The following is a 19,704-nucleotide window of genomic DNA, read 5'->3' as shown; positions in this document are numbered from 1 at the left end:
TAGCAGTTGCTGCTGTTTTACTGCACCACGAGCGGCGCCTCTGTACTGTCCCCAATACGTCGCAACTGTGATTCGCGAAGAGAGCAGTGTTCTGTGCAGTTGTGAGCAACTTGTATCGAAGCTGGCGCTCGTATCGTGACAGCTTCCGCAGCGAAGGGAGCCACCATGTCTCGTGTTTCGAGAGACGCCATATCGAAGATTTATGCTACTTACAGGGAAAGAGGAAAAACGTAACCACAAAGTCGGACGTGGGCGAAAGTGTGGCTTTAGCGATCGTGCCGGACGGTCACTGGAGAAGGTTCTGAAGTAAGATAACAGGAGGGCAGCTGCAGAAATCACTGAAGGATACCTAAGTCACAATCGCGAACTCTGTCAGCACCGAAGGGAGCTCCATAAACAAGGAACAACTGGGTAAGCTGCAATTCCAAAATCAGTCATCAGTGACGTAAATACTCGTAACAGCAAAACGCGGCGTCGAAGCCATAAATCCTGGAATATGGAGTAATGGAGGAATGTCGTTTCGTCGGATGACTGTTGTTTCACAGTGTTTCAACTTCTGGGCGATTTTGCGTCCCAGGAATGAAAGATGCCGTGGGTTCGGTGATGATATGGGCAGCAATGTTGTAATATCCGTGGGCCTAATGATTCCTCTACACGGTTGCATTGCTGTCAAGTATCATGACATCATTTAGCCTCCTCAGGTACATCCCATGGCAAAATGACTGTGAGAGGTGGTGCAGTGAATAGCAGACTGGACTCGCATTCAGGAGGGCGACGATTCAAATCCGCGTCCGGCCATCTGGATTTAGATGTCCCGTGATTTCCCGAAATCGCTCCAAGCAAATACTGGGATGATTCCCTCGAAAGGTCACTGCCGATTTCATCATTGCCGCAACCCGAGCTTGCGATCCGTATCTAATGACTCCGATGTGAACGAAATGTTAAACATAATCCTCCTTTCTTTCCGTGGCCCAATATTTATTTTCCAATGATGAAGTGCTCGAGGACAACAGGACCACTTGTGACACAGCTTACATCGTCCAGGTGTGGATTTGTCACCGCGAGGATGAACCGTCGCATCTCCTCTGGCACCAGTCACCATATCTCAACGATATTGAGCTTTAGTGGTCGTCTCTCGGGTATTTTCCACTATTTTTGCTACACTGTGAACCCGCGTGGCCTCAGGTCCCTTGGCACGTTTCGCGCGGCTCCTCCCGTCGGAGGTTTGAGCCCTCCCGCGGCAGGGGTGTGTGTGTGTAAGTTAAATTAAATAGTGTTTAAGCCGAGGGAACGATGACCTCAGCAGTTTGGTCCCACAAATTTACAATTTTTTCCACTGTTCTGTAGGAAGAATGATACAAGATTCCCTCGACAGTCATACAATACCTGTATTTACGCATGCGGTGACGACTGGAAGATGGTTTGAATGCCAACAGCTTTCCTACATCTAGGCACGGCAATGTCTTTTGTGTTTGTTCTATATATTTGTCGAGCCACTGTACGTGCACTGTACATATAGTTTTGCTCCCTATGTAAAACAGCAGGAGAATGTGAAGTTAAAGCAAATGTGAGACAGAGACGAGAGAGAGCGCAGTGCGGCAGCTGAGGTACCGGCGTGGGCGGCAGCTGGTGTCGGTGCTTGGCGCGCGGCGGCGGCGCCGTGTAGGCGGCGTCTGCGCCGGCGTCGGCGGCGGGGGCGGCGGCGTCGTAGTAGTGGTAGTCCTCGATGGAGCGCCGGAAGCGGCCCGGCTTGGCGCCGTACGCGTCCACGTCAGCGTCCGCGTCCCGCGGCGTGTATCCGCCGCCGCGCGCTGCGCGCGACCGCCGCTCGTTCACGCGGTTCTCGTACAGGTCGCGCGGCGTCGTGTAGTACCCCCCGGAGTCCCACTGACGGTCCTCGTCCTCCTGGCCGTACCTGCGGCACGTCGCCGCATTTTCATCACTGTGTACACTACTTTCCGAAAGAATAAAAGCTAACGTCACAGTCAATTTTGAATCAAAACGTTCCTTCACTTCACTCTGTCGAGAAACAGACTCACTGATAATTCTGACTAAAAATAAGATGTGTACACCCTCAAAGTTTATAGGTGCTAGTGATACACATTTTATTGTGAAAACAGAAAAGAGTTGCGAGATAAAGAATAAAATATCGTACAAGGTGTGAAACTGTTCTGCCTGTGTAACGAAAAATATCGTCGCCGATGAGTTGGAGCTATGTTGGCCCCTGTAGAATCTTGCAGCCGCAAAGTTGTTAAGCAAACTACGAAATTAACTTTGGCAACACGTGATCGTTAGTGTATCGTGTCACGTATGGACGCAGACTGCGAGCGCGCCAGAGCGCCAGCTCCAGGGTTTCAGCCCCGGCTTCTCGCCTCAATACGGCCGACACGGCTACTACTGGCCACCTCCCACACGTTTTTTATTTGCAGGTCTTACTGAGCCTTTATCATTAACAACCTTCACCCACATTGCCAACATGCACTGTACAAAAGTAATTGTAGGTACTTTCTGTCTCATAATTCCGTTCAAGTACAGCGAAATATGTTCTTGTGAGTGGTTTTGTGAAACCCAAGTTTTGTCGAAGTATACTACAAGACTATTGTGCTCGGCAAACAGCGAGTCCGTTTTACATAAAGCTTCGTTGTTGTTGGTCCAATGCCTGTGCATTCCACTAAAATTTTTTTCCACCATTATACTTTCAGCATCAAAAACCAAGTGAGCAGAGAAGACAAAGAACGGAGGTCTCTCAGCCAGAATAATAAATCTTTTCCACAGAGATCACACTCTATTTTTCTAGCCGCCGGATACTCTCTTCTGTCATAGTGTCGGTACTATGTTCCTTTATAGTTGCGTTATTATTCATCAAAATCATATGATTGTGGTTGAGGTGAGTTATTTAGCAGCCAGTGCTTATATAGATTATTTATTTATTTAATCGCTTATATCCAATGTTGATATGATTCTAACTTTAAGATTTATCTTTTAACTTTTATTTTTTCAATGTTTATTTTAGTAATGTTATTTTTCTTATACTTAAATAGCTTATAATTAGAGCGTGACGCTGAAGATGTTAAGGAAGTATTTTTACTTTTACGTATTTATAAATATATTATTTTTACAGTGAAAATGTAGTCTTTTATTTAAACTATATACATTTTAGAAATGTTAACGGAGTTTAACCGCTAACATAAAAGGTTAGTAGCTTTCATAATGGCTTTACATTTTCTTAATTGGAACTTCATTAACAGTAATACGCCTCTTTTTGGCTTGAATTGATAAGAATAAGGGTATATTATTTACCAGTCTTTCAGGTCGAAACTGACTGCAATATTTCGCCTCTTATTCTATTTAAGGTTGATTGATTATATCAATACTTTTTTAATGCAACCCAAATGTTATAGTTAACTACAACCCTTTATTCTGCTAAGCACTAACTTTTTGTCAAACTTCGAAATTTCCCGTTTTCATTTGCGTCTTTTTCTTCGAGTATCAAAATCTCACATCTAGAGATACTGCAGATTTTATTGCACTCTCAGTGCGGAATACAGTCGATCCGGAAATACCACCCGGTTTTACTGTTATTCTATGAACTTGCGAAACATTTATGTTATTCCTGGCTGTTCATCTATTAGGCAGATAAAAAGGTCTGCCGTACGTTCTATACGAAAATTTTAGATTACTTTCGAATGTTTTCATGCTTTGCGCACACCGGCCGGAGTCTCCTGCTGCTGCGTTTCGCGCCACTGCCATTCACATGTGAGTGCACCGACCCACGGCAGACTGAAGCCGCACCATGTGGCCGCCGGTGCTGGCCTCCTACACCGTGGCGGTGCACTCGTCGTAGTAACACTACGAGGCAGGGGAATCAGAGCCCTCAGCTCCGGCGGGCTGCGCGAGGTAGCAGTGATCTTCAAGTGCCTAGTTCCGGGACGCCCATTCTGGTTGAAAACGCACCGCTTCACTAAGTCTTTCTTTGTATTTGTTTTCTGAATTCGAAACGCATTTAATTTGTATAGTACTTAAATTATTCGAAGAATATTGATGTAAGTGTCATGGCGGCTGCAGTGTAAACACGTGTTAAGTTCGGCTCGCGAAATTTAGTCGAATTCGAAGGTGTTCTCGTAGGTGGTGTAGTCTAGCACAAGTGGAAATGGTGTAAACAACAGTGCTCTGTGCAGTAGTGCTATTTTTCTTTCTGTGCTCCGCCAATATCTTCGAGAAAATGGTAAACAGAAGAGTCAACAGCAGCGGGGAAGCAGCAGGTGCGGCGGGCCTGCTCCTGACGGAAGGTGTGGCCGCGGCTCCCGGTATACCGGAGCTGGTCCGCTCCAAGGTAAACGCTGCGCTTCGCGATAAAAACAATCTCGATCTGATAGCAGGCACTATATCAGATACTGTAACGGCAGCAGTATTGGCCAAAATGCGTGAAACTGTTAAGGCCAATATTGCCGAAATTACAGCACTGAAAAAGTATGTGTCTGAATACGACAAAAAGGCACGAGAGCTGGAAGTGAAACTATCTGCCGCAACAGACGAGCTAGAACAGCACCAAAGGCGAAATAGTCTACCACTGTTTGGAGTAGCAGAAAATAAGGAAGAAGACACGGACAACCTGTTTATACAGGTTGCGCGTGAAAAATTAGGCGTTGAAGTGACCAAGGCAGACATTGACAGGAGCCACCGGGTGGGACGAAAACTACCAGGTGCTACCAAACCTCGTCCAATAATAATTAAATTTGTGTCGTATCGAAAAAGGGCTGAGATCTTTACCCAGAAGAAGAAGTTAGCAAGGACAGGGCTTACAATAAGGGAAGATCGGACACAAGAGTGGCTAAAGATTTTAAACATTGGCATATCCCATTTCGGTCTTCAGAATGTGTGTACTCAGGATGGCAGAGTAATCATTAAGACTGCAGTTGGAAAGAAGACAGTCACAAACATGACAGAACTAAATAGTATTAAGTGAAGCTACTCGAGCTAAAAGTCAAACTTAACACCATTTGCAAATTGTAACAGGCCTATACTCAGATATAGTTTTGTAATTTATTAACTTTTTAATTATACCCATATTTGTACCTTCAACTAATTGTTTTTGTAACTGTATTAACTTTTTACTATTTTTTGTGTCTGTAGCTGTATTTTATTTACTGCTGATACTTTTTTCATTTTCTCAGTTTATTCTCTTCCATTCTGTAATAGTTCTATTGCAATTATTAGTCTCTCCTTTAGTTCATTAGTCACCCATCTCTTCGGTGTAAATTGTTCATAACAAAAATCACTATCAGCATCACTTTAGCAAATTTAAATCTAATTGTAGCTTCCTACGATAATCACTACCAGTATCACTTCAGTAAATTTCAATTTAATTCTAGCTTCCTACGATAATCTATTAAATATTAAGCTTACTTCTCTCTGCTGGCAGCATCGGCCTCTTAAATCACTCCCCTTTCCCTTATTTCCACCCTAAGCTGTTTCAAATACGCTAATTACATATCTCCTCTTACGACATAGGATACTCAGTGACACACAGCCGTCACCATTTTGGTCATACTCTCCTTGCACCGAATACCACTAATCCATTTTCTATACTCCCGCAACCTCAGGAAATCTCTTGCAGTCGCCTTTCTTTCGGCACTCGCGGAGTCACAAACAGGGCACGCAAAATCTGGGACACCCCTGTATTATGTCACTTGGCGGAAACACCGGCCAGTGCCCCTCGCGGCAGGTAGTGCCTAACAAAGGGACAAACCAGTCTGCCACCCTACTCCAGGCTGCTCAGCAGAACGCGTCAGAGCTTTAGCAGCTCACTGCAACATCCAGTCTTTACCTGCGCATTACGAAGAACTTAGCCTCCTCTTCAACCAACTAAACTACCACGTAATCCTCTTATCCGAAACTTGGTTGAAACCACACATATCCTTTGCATCTATTCATCTCCCAGGGTACACATTTCTTAGGGCATACAGATAAAAAAAGCGAGGTGGCGGGGTCGGCTCGTATATACGAACAGATCTCAAAAAGGAAGTCTTATGTACGTCAAATCCTGCTGAAGAAAAAAAGGCTGAATTCATGTTCATTGAAATAAATATACAAAGTCGGAAATTCTTGACTGGCGTCGTGTACAAGCCGCCAAAAATAAGCTCAATGAGTTCCTTCCAGTCGGAATTACATTCACTTCAGTGTCAATACGAACATGTCATCGTAATGGGTGACTTGAACATAGACCTGCTAAGAGACACTCCCTCCGCAATAAACCTAAGAAGATTGTTTAGTTGCAATAGCATGAACATTCTTCCATTACAAACTACACACCATACGGCGCACAGTCATACTCTTATAGACGTGATCGCAACGAAACAGACTGACAAAAGTAAGAGATGTTGGTCAATCATCGGCCCCTGGCCTCTCAGCACATGATGTAATATTCCTGGCCTACTCTGTGCAGCCCCCAAGGATCAAATCGCGTTACATAACTTGTAGGAACATGAAACGTATTGACCTTGACGCTCTAACAGCCGATTGCTCAGAAATCTCATGGCATCAAATAATCAGAGAACCTACAATCGACGGCAAAATTAATGAACTTGGTGATAAACTCACTGCCCTCTATGACAAACATGCACCTGTGCGCACAGTCGGTGTAAGAAAATCTCCTGCTCCATGGCTGACAGCTGAATTACGTCAAATGATGACTAATAGGGATGCTGCCCACAGGCGTTTCATGGCAGATCCGAAACCCGAGCGTTTCGAAGAATATAGAAAGCTACAGAACAGAGTGAAACAATGCATTCGCAATGCCAAAATCACGCACGCTCGCTCCCTTGTATGCAGCGATCTGACACCCACGATTCTATGGAAGAATCTTCGTAGCTTGGGGGTCGGAAAGGCAAAATCGGAAACTACTTTTCATGTGTCAGCTAACGAATTAAATGAATTCTTCTCTGCACCTCTGAATACCAGCACGGCTGATAATTACCGTCCACAAGAATCCCCAAACAGGATAACTAACAACGATACCTTCCTTCTAAAACATGCAACAACAAATACGGCAAGAAAAGAAATAATGAGAATCTCTTCTGATGCAATAGGTAACGACAGTATCGGTATAACCATGGTTAAGAATGTTGCCGATATCTTAGTACCTGTCTTAACTGACATATTTAATTTTTCCCTCGTGAATGGAATATACCCCACTGCATGGAAAAGAAGCATAATTCGACCCATCCCTAAGATCGAAAACCCACAACTGCCTAGTGATTACCGACCAATTAGCATACTGCCTGCTGTTTCCAAAGCACTTGAATATATTGTTCATGACCAAATCACTGAACACTTGCATGAATTCAGTCTATATGACAAATTTCAATCCGGTTTCCGTAAACATCACAGCACAAACACTGCTCTAATTAAAGTAACTGATGACCTGAAATATGCCATCGACAATCGAAAGGCAACAATATTGACGCTACTGGACTTCAGCAAAGCATTTGACACTGTTAACTTTGACATATTGCTCAGAAAAATGCAAATAGTGCAATGAGATGGTTTTGAAAGCTACTTAAAAGACAGACAGAAATGTGTTGTCTGCGTAAATGAAAAATCTTCCTGGAAACATGTTTCTTTGGGAGTGCCACAAGGATCAGTCTTAGGACCACTTTTGTTTTCTTTATATGTCAACGATATTTCGTCGGTTTTGTCCTCCTGTAAATATCATTTCTATGCCGACGACATCCAGCTCTACCTAAGCGTCAGACCTGAAGATGTAAACACTGCAATCGCTCTGATGAATGATGATCTGTCTTCAGTAGTGACATGGGCGAATAGCCTGGGGCTTAAATTAAATGCAAAAAAGACGCAAGTAACCTCAATAGCCCATCAGAAATTAATAAGTTCAGATTTCCGCGAACGGCTACCTCCTATTCTGCTCGACGGTACTCCAATACCATATCAGAAAACAGTGAAAAACTTGGGTGTAACTTTGGACGAGCACCTCAACTGGGCGGAGAATACAGTCGCAGTGTGCCGAAAGACGTCTGCTTGTCTCTATGCTCTCAAAAAGTTTCGGAACATATTTCCACAGGACTTGAAACGCCAGCTCATGCAAGCACTCGTTCTACCGAAACTCCACTAGTGTGATGTGATTCAACAAGGCATGAGTAGTGAATACAAAAGACGGCTAGAGCTAACCATGAATACATGTGTGCGTTACACCTGCAACATTCGCTGATATGATCATGTTAGTGCTTCATACTCCGAGCTAGGGTGGCTGCGGCCGGACAAACTGCGTGATTACCACACTCTATGTCTACTTCACCGACTCCTCGTCGCGCAAGCACCCCAGTACCTTGCTTCAGAGATTAAAAACCTGTCATGCCATCATAATCGAAACACGAGTTCACTCTTATCTGGTATCCTAACTGTGCCCACTCACAAAACAAAAAGTTTTGCAAACTCCTTCTCAGTTGCCGCTGTCCGCCTCTGGAACAAGCTGCCCCTTACCTTGAGGAAAATTCAATCTCCTGTTTCTTTTAAGAAGAAGTTGAAGCATTTCCTACTATCATCCTCATAAAGTTCTCCACAAAATTAATGTTCAAGGCCAATCCTCTCATCTGTCAAATAGCAAAGCTAGCGTCTCCTATCTTGCTCCTGAGATGCCTTCCTCTTCATCTGTCTCTATTAGCCACGCAGTCTTCTTTGCCTTTATATTTCCTTAATTATGTTTCATCATCTCTCTATTCTTCTCCTCCCTTCACCATGAGTCTCCCTCATACTCCCTGCTGTCAGCACTCCTATCTAAAATCTTTCTCTTCAATAATGTATTTTTCCAGGTGTACCTTTCTAATTGTTTATTTCACTTTTTGTGTAGTCATATGAACGTAAAATAAGTAGAATGCCTGGTTAGATGTATGAGAGGGCCTGATGGCCCTAATCTTGCCAGGTAAAATAAATAAATAAATAAATAAATAAATTACACTGTTGGAAAAAGAATGCATCACCCTCAAGGAAAAACTCGTTCCATTGACAAGAGATATGACAGGTAGTTGGTAATTGTATGAGTATTTCATAACAAATTCAGACCAAATGAGACACACATGTCGCAGTAAAGACTGCCTAAACATTCGCGCCGCCTCTGGCGGCAACGCAACCATTTATTCTCGCATACAAACTATCATTAAGAGCGTATATATGCAGACTGAAGATAGCTACATAAATTTGTTCAAAGGTCGGGTTGCCTGTTCGCTAGATAGATGCATTAACTGCCGCCATTCTGCGACAGTGGCGTCGCACAATTGCACCGACTATCGTAGCACATCTCCCTCGTAATTCAAAATTCCAATTCACGCTAAAAATCAAATAATTCAAATGGCTGTGAGCACTATGGGACCACATCTGAGGTCACCAGTCCCCTACTTAAACCTAACTGGCATAAGGACATCATACACATCCAAGCCCGAGGCAGGATTCGAACCTGTGACCGTAGTGGTCACTCGGTTCCAGACTGAAGCGCCTAGATCCTCTCGGCCACACTGGCCGGGCCAATTGACGCAAACGGAAAACGTAAATCAGGATGTCGGATGCGGGTTTGAACCACTGAGCCACCTCGCTCGTAGTACACTTAGTACACCCCCTGAAGGCGACAGATGTTTGAGACTTGATAAGGTACCTGGAACCGTATACTTTCATTTGATTAAACTACGTATACCCAGGTTTCATGCATGAAGCTCCGTTTCTTTCGACGCTGAGGTGCTATTCCAATGCTGTTGGACAGACTCTGTAATGCTGTTCGATTTTATGGGATTACCAAGTGGGCCGAGGCGTGAATGGGAATTTGGACTGTGGAGGGAGGCTTGCTAGGGTGGTCTGTGCAGCTGAGCAAAGCCACTGTGCCAGGATGGCGTACTGGTTAGCGCATCTGCCTAGTCAGCATGAGACCCTGGTTGCGAACCCTGGCCTTGGCACAAATTTTCATTTGTCGCTTCAGCCTGAATGCACACATCGTAAATGTTTGAGATTTGAAAATCTCCCTGGACCCACATAGATTCATTTCATATCGTAAAGTTGCCGAAAGGCGCCCTGTGATAGACCGTCCCAAGCATCCAGATTCATCATGTCCCATAAGTCCTCAGCTAGGGAAGGAGCTGTTGATTTTGCTGGCCAGAGCAGATTATGTACACCACAAAGAGCACATTAAGCTGCATCAGCCACATTTTCCTGCTGAGAAAGTACATAATTTTTCAGCCAAGGAAATTGTGGTAGCAGGTAGATAACCTGTACAGGGTAGCACGTACTGGTTATCTTACCCTTAAGGAACACCAACAGTGATTCTCCTCCCTTGACCTCTCCAACCCCATGAAGCCTGCAGTGAGACCTGCATGTCTCGGAAACAGGCAGCTCACCAGGTCCACGCCACACATGTGTACGCCCACCTCTCGCACAGAGACAGAACCCACTCTTATCGCTGATGACCCCACACTGCCGATCCACTCCCCAATGGCTTTTTTCGGGGCACCAGAGGGACCATACTCGGTGGCGTCGTGGTGTCCGTGTTAGCCTGGTCAGAGGCATACGTCATCTTAATCCTGCTGCGTTCAGGCGGTTTCCAGAAGTCCCTGGAGACACAAGAAATGCAGTATGTGCCAGAATGTCGCCCCTGGATGGCGCTTTGCCGACCATCACTGGTCGCACAATGCGCGTGTCTACATTCCTGATCTACAGGTATGGGGACGTCCCACAGACCACAAGTAAAAGCAGCGACACGCCACCGATACATTGTGCCCCGTCGATCCGTCCTTCCAGCTTCCTGCACGCCTCCAATGTATGTATTGGAAGGACAGTACAGTTATAACCTAGCACGAATGTTGCAAACTCTGTTCACCTCTAAACCCAGCGCATTTATCGCCTGCAGAGTGAAAATAGACTGGTCTCCTGAGAGCCATCTGATAGCCGATGACCTTGTCGAACGAATCACTAACGCTGCAATTCCTCAATATGCACATATTGGGACTTGGTGCCACTGACTACAGTTCTTGAGGGTGTTGAATTTCTTTTTCTGTTAGGTTATTTTAGCAAAAATTTATTAAATGAATCCCTTCATTTTTAACAATACTTACCACCTCTCTGACGTCTGTAAGGTTTCAAAGATTAGGTAAAGTGAGGTGTATTAGCAATAGATTTACATTAACAACATTTTTGCACTCTGTAAAATGAAAGCACCTCATCCAGTTACGTATATATCATAGTAACAGGACCAGATACGAACAGAAGTGTAATAATTTTAAATTATTTTAGCAAAAATTTATTAAATGAATCCCTTCATTTTTAACAATACTTACCACCTCTCTGACGTCTGTAAGGTTTCAAAGATTAGGTAAAGTGAGGTGTATTAGCAATAGATTTACATTAACAACATTTTTGCACTCTGTAAAATGAAAGCACCTCATCCAGTTACGTATATATCATAGTAACAGGACCAGATACGAACAGAAGTGTAATAATTTTAAATTGCAAGTGGAATTTTAAATGCTGAACACATACCACTGACGCTATTAGGTAATGTAGTGATATGTGCAGATAATTCTATGATACGTGTCAGGTAACTTCATGACAGTTACCATATGATCACCAAAATGCTGCTGGGTCAACAATAAGTGCCAAAATTAATGTCCTCAGAAACTACAAGCCGAAATGGCGCGTTGCTTCCCCAACAGTGGTAGTCGCAGTTAATTAAGAAAAGAATATCACGAAATTTCTTGTCACGAAAATTTATTCCATGTTCGGTGGTAAAAGCTTACACAGACACGTTAGTCTACACTTTCGTGATATTTTCAATATTTATTTTTCTTTTCTCTTGGCATATTGTGATCTGAAACACGAAGAAAGTATTTCAAAGTACGTAATTTCGTGATATGCTGAAACGAAAGAGTGTTTACCTGAAATTTTGTTTAGTACACTACATACATTGAATCTCAATGTAGCGAAGTGTAATGTGATGCGAATACATAGAAAGATAGGTCCCTTATCATTTAGCTACAAAATAGCAGGTCAGCAACTGGAAGCAGTTAATTCCATAAATTATCTGGGAGTACGCATTAGGAGTGATTTAAAATGGAATGATCATATATAGTTGATCGTCGGTAAAGCAGATGCCAGACTGAGATTCATTGGAAGAATCCTAAGGAAATGCAATCCGACAACAAAGGAAGTAGGTTACAGTACGCTTGTTCGCCCAATGCTTGAATACTGCTCAGCAGTGTGGGATCCGCACCAGGTAGGGTTGATAGAAGAGATAGAGAAGATCCAACGGAGAGCAGCGCGCTTCGTTACAGGATCATTTAGTAATTGCGAAAGCGTTACGGAGATGATAGATAAACTCCAGTGGAAGACTCTGCAGGAGAGACGCTCAGTAGCTCGGTACGGGCTTTTGTTAAAGTTTCGAGAACATACCTTCACCGAAGAGTCAAGCAGTATATTGCTCCCTCCTACGTATATCTCGCGAAGAGACCATGAGGATAAAATCAGAGAGATTAGAGCCCACACAGAAGCATACCGACAATCCTTCTTTCCACGTACAATACGAGACTGGAATAGAAGGGAGAACCGATAGAGCTACTCAGGGTACCCTCCGCCACACACCGTCAGGTGGCTTGCGGAGTACGGATGTAGATGTAGATGTAGAAGGCACAAAGAAACCGACCTATAGAGCAAAATAGAGGACCACACTTAAACTTCACTTTTACAAAAGCTAAGATGCTAAGAATGTCTTTCCAAAACTCAGTCTATAGCTTTTGTCATGTAAATAAAACTAAGATCGACATATAACCAATTAGAAATATTGTTAGCTAAGAAAATGATGTTAGTTTTTGTTCTTTCGTTGAGTGGCTATCTCAAATTTTCAGAAATGTATCACAAACTGATACAACAATTGAATCTTACAGCGAACGACGACAGAAGTATTAATTTTTTGACTGAGCTCTTGCAAAAAATGGTTCAAATGGGTCTGAGCACTATGGGACTTAACTTCTGAGGTCATCAGTCCCCTAGACCTTAGAACTGCTTAAACTTAACTACCCTAAGGACATCACATACATCCATGTCCGAGGCAGGATTCGAACCTGCCACCGTAGCGGTCGCGCGGTTCCAGACTGTAGCGCCTGGAACCGCTCGGCCACTGCGGCCGGCTCAGCTCTTGCAGCTAGGTCAATAATATACTGCTGTTAACAAAGATACCCCAAGGAACTACAAGCGGAAGTTGCACGCTGTCAGTCAACAGGTACGTTCGCACTGAGTTAACAAAAAGGAAGACAAAAAGCTCAGATTACCTGTATTACGACAGTTCTATCTTTTACCTTATACACCGTTAGCTTATTACATTACAGTTTTCAATTGCACGTAAAATCAAAGCGTAGGACATCAAAACGAGTCTGATCTGAGATACGAAATTAATAATTTTCTTTCTCTGTTGAGTATACTTCCACTTTAAGCCAGCCAGTGTGGCCGTGCGGTTCTAGGCGCTTCAGTCTGGAACCGCGTGACCGCTACGGTCGCAGGTTCGAATCCTGCCTCGGGCATGGATGTGTGTAATGTCCTTAGGTTAGTTAGGTTTAAGTAGTTCTAGGTTCTAGGGGACTGATGACCCCAGAAGTTAAGTCCCTTAGTGCTCAGAGACATTTTAACCATTTTCGAACTTCCACTGTATTTTCAAGGTATGACTCCGACAAAAAAAAAAAAAGTGAAGAAACGTAAACTCTCATCCATGCACATTTGGCCCAATCTGTTAAGATGTGATAGATGACATTAGCGGTGTGGATAAGGAAGAGCAAGCCGGTGTGACTCGCTTGCGGACAGATAACTGATTGCCTTGAGACGTTATCCAGCTTTCTGCAGTCGCCTTATATTAACTGTTAGACAGGAGCAGCAATTTATTATAGACTGTACAGCTTTAATTTTAGCAGTTGTATTCAAACCGTCTCCTTGCTATAAATGGTATCAACCGCTTGCGTAAAACGTCTGTTGTTATTATGTTAGTAAACTCTGTCGTTACATAGCGGCTTTTCTTTTCTTCGTGGGTTTTCGATACTGTATTAATGACGCTAGTGGTAATCAAATACAAACTTTCGTTGCTTTAATTGCAATTGATATTATGAAGTGTCAATATAAAAGACTGCATGACCTGCAATTTTGCCACTTTTCCACGGTATATTAATCTGAAAAAGTGGCTGTTATTGATAAAAATGAAGAACTTCGATTTGGCGAGCTGTCAACCAACCGAATGCAATTGCCGACATTTACGGTAAAGTCCGTTTTTCATTTCTTTTTACGTATGTTTGGCAATGAATTAAGTTTTGTACCGTTATACATAGACGGAAACCGAAATGTCGCGACCTACAGCGGTAAAATGTCTGTAAGATGCTCGTGTACTGCTCAGGCTCTCTTACATCGAATCAACAACAAGAACCAGAACAACAAAAACAACAACGCAGCACTCAAATCATGCTCAGTAGAATAATAGGTAAACACACTTTGTTAGACCACGTCTCACCTTTCGTCTTGGTAGTGGTAGTTGTCATTGGTGGAGTAGTAGTCCACTCCGTAGCTCCGATCATAATCCCTGGAACAGAAGAGAAACGTATGGAAGTTTGGAAAGACTCGTATGGAGGTCGCTTAACTCTTTCCGCAGCTACTTAAGGTGTGGAGGTTACGGAGTTTCTCCCGTGATGTTCCACTTTACTGTGATCTAAACTAGGTATTCTCTAGATTGACCTCACAGGCATCACGTTTTTTGGGACCGAAATTTACAGGGAAACACTACTTGAGCTACCATCACACTGAAACAAGAAGGCACGGATGCAAACTAACAGTAGATGTGTTACTACGAAAGTCAGTATATGAAATGGAACATCTTGGGATGCCATTTCAGATACAAATAGAGACTAGCAGCTTTCCATTCTGCTGGAGGGTTAGTGCCGTCTCCATCAGAACCCACTCTCCTTCAACTATTTCATTGAAGTTTTTTGCGTTGAGATAAGCCGCCAACAGTGCAACCGAGTGCGCTCCTGGAAACCGCGTGTAGGACGAGCTGCAGGTGGCGTTGCCTCGGTAACAGCTAAGCGGGCGCGACACTGAGCACACGTCGCGCCAGGCGGCCGGCGTCACAAAGCAATTGGAGAGGACACACTCGTACTGTTGCAGTAAGTATACTTCCAATGGAAACTTACATTAACGTATTTATACTGAAAGTAGTTCACAAAAAAGTAGCGCTCAAGTGAAGTCATAAAGTCGTTATATCACTGTGATATAAAAAATATGAAGTATATGTTTACAGCAACAACCGAGGATTGCATAGTAACACTATCGCCCGCGAACATACACTATGTGATCAAAAGTATCCGGACACCCCCAAAACCTTTATTAGGTGCATTATGCTGCCGCCTACTGACAGGTACTCCATATCGGCGACCTCAGTAGTCATTAGACATAGTGAAAGAGCAAAATGGGGTGCTCCACGGAACTCAAGGACTTCGAACGTGGTCACGTGATCGGGTGTCTCTTGTGTCATACATATGTACGCGACATTTCCACACTCCTAAACATCCCTAGGTTCACTGTTCCCGATGTGATAGTGAAGTGAAAACGTGAAGGGACATGTACAGCACAAAAGCGCACAGGCCGACCGCGTCTGTTAACTGACAGGTACCGTCGACAGTTGAAGAGTGTCCTAATGTGCAAGAGATAGACATCTTCCCAGACCATCAGACAGGAATTCCTAACTGTATCAAGATCCTCTGCAAGTGCTATGACAGTTACGCTGGAGGTGAGAATCGAACGGCTGCTCAATGTCACACATCACGCCGGTAAACGCTAAACGACGCCTCGCTTGATGTAAGGAGCGTAAACATTGGACGGTTGAACAGTGGAAAAACGTTGTGTAGAATGACGATCCGATGGCAGGGTGTGGATATGGCGAATGCCAGGTGAACGTCATCTGCCAGGGTGTGTAGTGCCAACGGTAAAATTCGGAGACTGTGGTGTTATGTTGTGGTCGTGTTTTTCATGGAAGGAGCTCGCGCCTCTTGTTGGTTTGCAGGACACTATCACAACACAGGCCTAAATTGATGTTTTAAGCACCTTCTTGCTTCCCACTGATGAGGAGGAATTCTGAGATGGTGACTGCATCTTTTAACATGATCGATCACCTGTTCATGATGCACGGCCTGTGACGGAGTGGTTACGTGAAATAACATCCCTGTAATAGACTGGCTTGCACAGAGTCCTGACTTGAATCCTATAGAACGCCTTTGGGATGTTTTGGGACGCCAACTTGGTGCCAGGCCTCAACAACCGACATCGATACTTCTCCTCAGTACAGCATTCCGTGAAGAATGGGCTGCCACTCCGCAAGAAAGACTGGCAGAGCAGGCTCTATACTGTGTCGACCTGTGCGGCGTGTCGGGACATCGCTAGCCCGTTCCTACGTGAGAATCGTCCGCCCAGCACCATACTGAAGTAGCTGCTCAGCCCTCAGTCACCACAAAAGTCCACGACGTTACGCACAGTAATCTAGATGAGCAAATATACAATGTTGGTAACATAATGTGCGAGTATACGAAAAAAGTCTCAATCAATGTGAGACTGCTAAAATAATATTGAGTTTGGCGTAATTTGCGAAATGTTATGCGATTCATCAAGGAGCCTGTCATTAGCACGGGATGCAAGGGGAAATATAGGTGTGAGATATGTGTATCGATTTTACTTTATCGTACCTGTCTGTCAATCAAAATCACCAGTCCTTTTGAGTCCGAAGAAAACCATAAGTCATAGAGCTGTGGAACAGACGTCGCACCGTAGGTGGAAAGAATTTTACAATGTTTCAGTGTCAGCAGGGCGCTCTAGAAGCTATCTTCCCTGCATGAGGATGTAAATCTCTTATCGTTGTCGGGTGTAGTTACGACTTCGTCATTAGCTGACACTGAATTTCGGAATGATAAAACTGAAGTGTATGTTGAACCAGGTGTGCCTGTGATACAGCAGTGATCTGAGTAGTCACGGCTCAGGCCACCTTGTACTTGACACACGAGGACAAAAATGGCTCTGAGCGCTATGGGACTTAACAGCTGTGGTCATCAGTCCCCTAGAACAGAACTACTGAAACCTAAGTAACGTAAAGACATCACACACATCCATGCCCGAACCTGAGACCGCAGCGGTCGCGTGGCTCTAGACTGTAGCGCCTAGAACCGCTCGGCCACTAAAGCCGGTGATGAAGATAACACTACAACATCCAGGCCCGAGCGGAGAAAAATCTCTGACTCGACCGGGAATCGAACGCACGGCTGCTGCAGGGCAGACAGACACTCTGGCCACTCAACTAAGGGAGCAGACTCAAAGTAAGGTACCAGACAGTTTGTATGTGGCGAACGGAAGGAACAAAGGAGTTCATTTGCTTTCTAATTGTGTTACTATTGTGTTGACGTTCCTGCAATACCTGTAATTTGGGCCTATGTGTGGAGGGGGTAGACGGGTAAGCCGGCCGGAGTGGCCGAGCGGTTCTAGGCGCTTCAGTCTGGAACCGCGAGACCACTCCGGTCGCAGGTTCGAATCCTGCCTCGGGCACAAGGATGTGTGTGATGTCCTCAGATTAGTTAGGTTTGAGTACTTCTAAGTTCTAGGGGACTGAGGACCTCAGATGTCAAGTCCCATAGTGCTCAGAGTCATTCTGTGCTCACCACTGGGTACCTCCCTCCCCCTCCCCCTCCCCCCCCCCCCCCCCCCCCCCCCCCGACCCCTTGTTGCCAATACTAGCCAATGTTGTGGATTTGCATGGTAGACAATGTGTGGGGCGTCGAATGCCGTGAACATCACTGGCCTTTTACGACGTCCCACGCAAGGGATTCCTTGTGAGCCTGCAATGGAGCGAGCAGCTTCAAGCATTTTGTAAGGCGAAATGACCGGAAGTGCTCCTACTGATCGTTTTGATGTTCCTAGAAGCACAATGCTACAGAAGTTAAAATCACTACAGGGAAACAACAAACATCTTTGGCATCCCACACGTTTTCTTTTAAACAATCGTTCGAAGTAAATTAAGAAGAACTGCGTGTGTCACACGTGAGAAAGTTAGATTTCAAGGTAACGTCGCTAAGATTGAATTTCAAAATTTGTCTAACAATTTGACCGAAAATTTCATACAGGAAGGAAACAAGCACGTAAACATTTGCATCAAAACTTGATGAACTCTCTTACAGGAACCACAACCTACAAGTTTAATGCTGTGTCTCAGGTACAAAGGACCATCAATGGAAAGGTTTGTTGCCAACTAATCTTCTATCGTCTTTCACTTTTGATACACGCTTAAATAATAAAGAAAACAAAGCACCACGAAAGAATTATACGAATGGTACTGAAATCTGTAGATACGATGCGCATGTACACACAAACAAACGATTATAATTTCACGATAAGTGGATGATTTATTCAGGAGAAAGCTCTTCAAAAATTGAGCAACACAATAACGCTTTGGTACACCTCTCACCCTTATGCAAGCATTTGCTCGGTTTCGCATTGACTGACTGGGTTGCCCTGCCAGTTCTGTACTCCTGCCGCACTAGATAGTCAAAACCTGAGCTTTTTGGAGGCCCTTCCCGTAATTCTCCACATGTTCGCAATCTGCGAGAGAGCCGGCGATCTCGCTGGCAAAAGTAGGATTTGGCAAGCAGGAAGACGAGCAGCTGAAATCTCGCCGTGTGCGGGCGACCTTTATTTTGCTGAAATGTAAGCCAAGGATGTCTTGCCACGGAAGTCCAGAGAACGGGGCGTATAGTAGCGTCGACGTACCTGTCAAGCTGTAAGCGTGCCTCGGATGGCAACCAAAGGGATGCCGCTATGGAAAGAAATGGCGGGCCACAGAGAGGCTGGTATCCCCCCGATGTGTGGGGGGCGTCTTCCGACACATCTTCGTTGGTTATCGGGGTTCAGTTCGAGGCGGGGCTCACCACTGAGGATATTTATATCCTATTCAATGATATTCCAGGCTGAAGAAGTGTCTGGAAGCGTCCTAACAGTGGAGGGATAGCGAGTTGATCGTCAGCCGCCAACGGCCCAACAAGCTGGTGTGATTGTTTGACATATCATTTCATTTTATAGCAGGACACTTTGTCACCCGCGGCACGCTTACAGTATAGTGATACGTCGACGGTACTCCACGCCCTGATTTGTTGCGCTTTATGCCAATACAGCCACGATTTATACTTCAGCAACGCACGTAAAATACCCGCCTGCACAAGGTGAGAGTTGCTAGCGCTTGTCTTCTTGCTTGCCGAATCCTACCCTCGCCAGTCAGGTCGCCCGATCTCTCGCAAATTGAGGATGTTCGGAGCATTACGGGGGTTGGATCCTCCAGCCAGCTCGGATTTTGACAATCTAACGCGCCACTTGGACAGAATTTAGCGAGATGTCCGTCAGGAACAAGTGTCTGCATTCGGGCTACATGACCAACACGTTACTGAATTGCTAATTTGGTCTTGAATAAACCACGAATAAGCATTTATCTGCCTCTCCGTGTACATCACATTTGCTGATTTTCGCCCCATGCGGAGAATTCGTTTCTTGTACGTCTTTTTGTGTTAGAGATTAATTTGTTTGTGAACCATGGGAAAACCTCTTTTATGTAAAAGAATGTTGTATTTAGTTGTATGGTTCACGGTCGCAGTA

General features: G+C 44.5%; 1 protein-coding gene across 1 annotated transcript in view; it reads right to left on the bottom strand.

Annotated features, from left to right (window-relative positions):
• Positions 1-1,806: 1,806 nt before the first annotated feature.
• Positions 1,807-19,704, bottom strand: part of LOC126281758 (phorbol ester/diacylglycerol-binding protein unc-13-like) — a gene marked incomplete at its 3' end in the record, with an annotated part of 634,664 nt that continues 616,766 nt past the window's right edge. Inside the window, exons 11-12 of the mRNA XM_049980956.1 lie at positions 14,540-14,608; positions 1,807-1,915 (exon numbers count right to left, since the gene is read on the bottom strand). Of these exons, the coding sequence (XP_049836913.1) occupies positions 1,807-1,915; positions 14,540-14,608 (178 nt within the window). The remainder of the gene's footprint in view (positions 1,916-14,539; positions 14,609-19,704) is intronic.

This window comes from Schistocerca gregaria, chromosome 7 (genome assembly GCF_023897955.1).
Source record: "Schistocerca gregaria isolate iqSchGreg1 chromosome 7, iqSchGreg1.2, whole genome shotgun sequence".
NCBI lineage: Eukaryota > Metazoa > Arthropoda > Insecta > Orthoptera > Acrididae > Schistocerca > Schistocerca gregaria.
This window is presented reverse-complemented; position numbering and strand designations above follow the sequence as displayed.